This window comes from Gracilinanus agilis, chromosome 1, assembly GCF_016433145.1.
Source record: "Gracilinanus agilis isolate LMUSP501 chromosome 1, AgileGrace, whole genome shotgun sequence".
NCBI lineage: Eukaryota > Metazoa > Chordata > Mammalia > Didelphimorphia > Didelphidae > Gracilinanus > Gracilinanus agilis.
Window position 1 is genome coordinate 721,293,449 of NC_058130.1, and position 1,944 is coordinate 721,295,392.

The following is a 1,944-nucleotide window of genomic DNA, read 5'->3' on the forward strand; positions in this document are numbered from 1 at the left end:
TTGGATGCAGAAGTAGAGTATGCAAGTGAGTGGTCTGTTGAGGTAGGCCTTCTGGAGGTATGGAGAAGAGGACGTGAGAAAGTTTAGAGAGAGGCAATTGAGAAGCACAACCAGACTAGTCTCCAGTTAAATGGACTGAGGTATGACTTTGGAGCCCTGGAACAACTGAAGGTGTCAGCACAACTGAATTTGGACACCTGGGTCCTTTTTGAAGCTACAGTACTGCTCTCTCACTTTTTCTAGCCTTATCCTATCACTAGAGACTCTGGGTCCTCAGTCTACGTCCCAGGGTTCTCTTTAGTGCAACTCTCACCTCCTTGTTGCGTAGGGTATACACCACAGGGTTGAGTAGTGGAGTGACCACTGTGTAGAAAACAGCCACCATCCGGTCCTTATCTGGGTTGCTTCCTGACTCTGGCCTCAGATAGATGATGGAGGCACAGCCAAAGTGCACAATTACCACAGTGAGGTGGGACGCACATGTAGAGAAGGCTTTGCGCCGTCCATCGGCAGAGGGGATCCTCAAGATGGCAGCCACTATGAAGGCATATGAGAGCAGAATGAGAAGAAAGGAGACCAGTACAACAATCACACTGAGGAAGAAGATAGCCAGGGCCTTGGCTATGCTCTGAGTACAACTAAGCTTGAGAACAGGTGCAATGTCACAGAAGAAGTGTTCCACTCGGTTGTTGTTACAAAAGGAGGAGGAGAATATGAGACACGTCTCAATGATGGCCACCAGAAACCCTGAGCAGAAAACCAGGGCTCCCAGACGGATGCAAACTGGAGGGCTCATGATCATTGGGTAACGGAGAGGATGGCAGATGGCCACATACCGGTCATAGCCCATTAGGGTAAGGAGGAAACAATGACTACAGCCTAGACCCAGAAAAAAGAACATCTGGGCCCGGCAACTAGGAATAGAAATGATCTGATTCTCCATCAGCAGATGCACCAACATGTTGGGGATGGTGACTAATGTGTAGCAAGTTTCTGAGAGGGACAGAACCCCTAAGAAGCAATACATGGGAGTGTGGAGGGTGTGATCCAGGTAGATGATGGTAATAATGGTGATGTTTCCACTGAGAGTGATCAGATACATGAGCAGAAAGAGAGAGAAAAGAGTGGGCTTCAGGTCTGGAAAGTTGGAGAACCCCACAAGCACAAATTCCTTCACTATCCATGTCTCATTTCCCAACTTCATCCCAGAAACCTAAAAAGAGAGAGAACATTAAAGGAGATTCTAACATCAGCCATTTTCTAGAATAAAAGTTTTGCCTCAGTAGATCTTGGTTTCCCACCCTACCATCCATTTTTACTACCTCTATCTTATTTTTTTCTTGTTAATTGTCTGGTTAACTTTAGGCTCATTACTCCTTGACTTAGACTCTTTATCTCTCATGCCTTAAAGAATGCTAGCAGTTCATCAAGCCAAGCAATCTGTCTGATGACCCAAAGAATCCAACTTTCCTTGTTTCACAAGATAGAAAGTCACCAAAGTGAATATTATTGTGCCACGAAAAATGATGAAAGGGATGGTTTCAAAAAAATCTGAGAACACTTGTATGAACTGATCCAAAGTGAAGTGAGTAGAAAAAGAAGAATACTATACCTAACTAAAACTATTATAAAGACAGGCAATTAGGAAAGACCCAAGGACTCTGATCAACGCAGTGATGAGCTACAATTCCAGAGGACAGATGAAGCATGGGACCCAACTCTTGGCAGAGAGACAGTAGATTTAAGATGAAGAATGACATGCATTTTCTGATAGACAATGTGGGAATTTGTTTTATTCAACTATGCATATTTGCTACGAGAGATTTCTTTTTTTTTCCCTTGGGGGAAAAGAAGTTTAAAGGTGAAGGGAGAGGTAGGAAGGAAGGAAGGAAGGAAGGAAGGAAGGAAGGAAGGAAGGAAGGAAGGAAGGAAGGAAGGAAGGAA

General features: G+C 44.3%; 1 protein-coding gene across 1 annotated transcript; it reads right to left on the minus strand.

The window, feature by feature from the left end:
• Positions 1–256: 256 nt before the first annotated feature.
• Positions 257–1,204, minus strand: LOC123256749 (olfactory receptor 10T2-like). Its single transcript, XM_044685316.1, has one exon. The coding sequence runs from the start codon at positions 1,202–1,204 to the stop codon at positions 257–259; it is 948 nt and encodes a 315-aa protein (XP_044541251.1).
• Between the last annotated feature and the right edge of the window lie 740 nt (positions 1,205–1,944).

What these genes read in the sequence shown, in the direction of transcription:
- LOC123256749 (XM_044685316.1), bottom strand. Translation starts at nt 1,204, where the DNA reads ATGAAGTTGGGAAATGAGACATGGATAGTGAAGGAATTTGTGCTTGTG.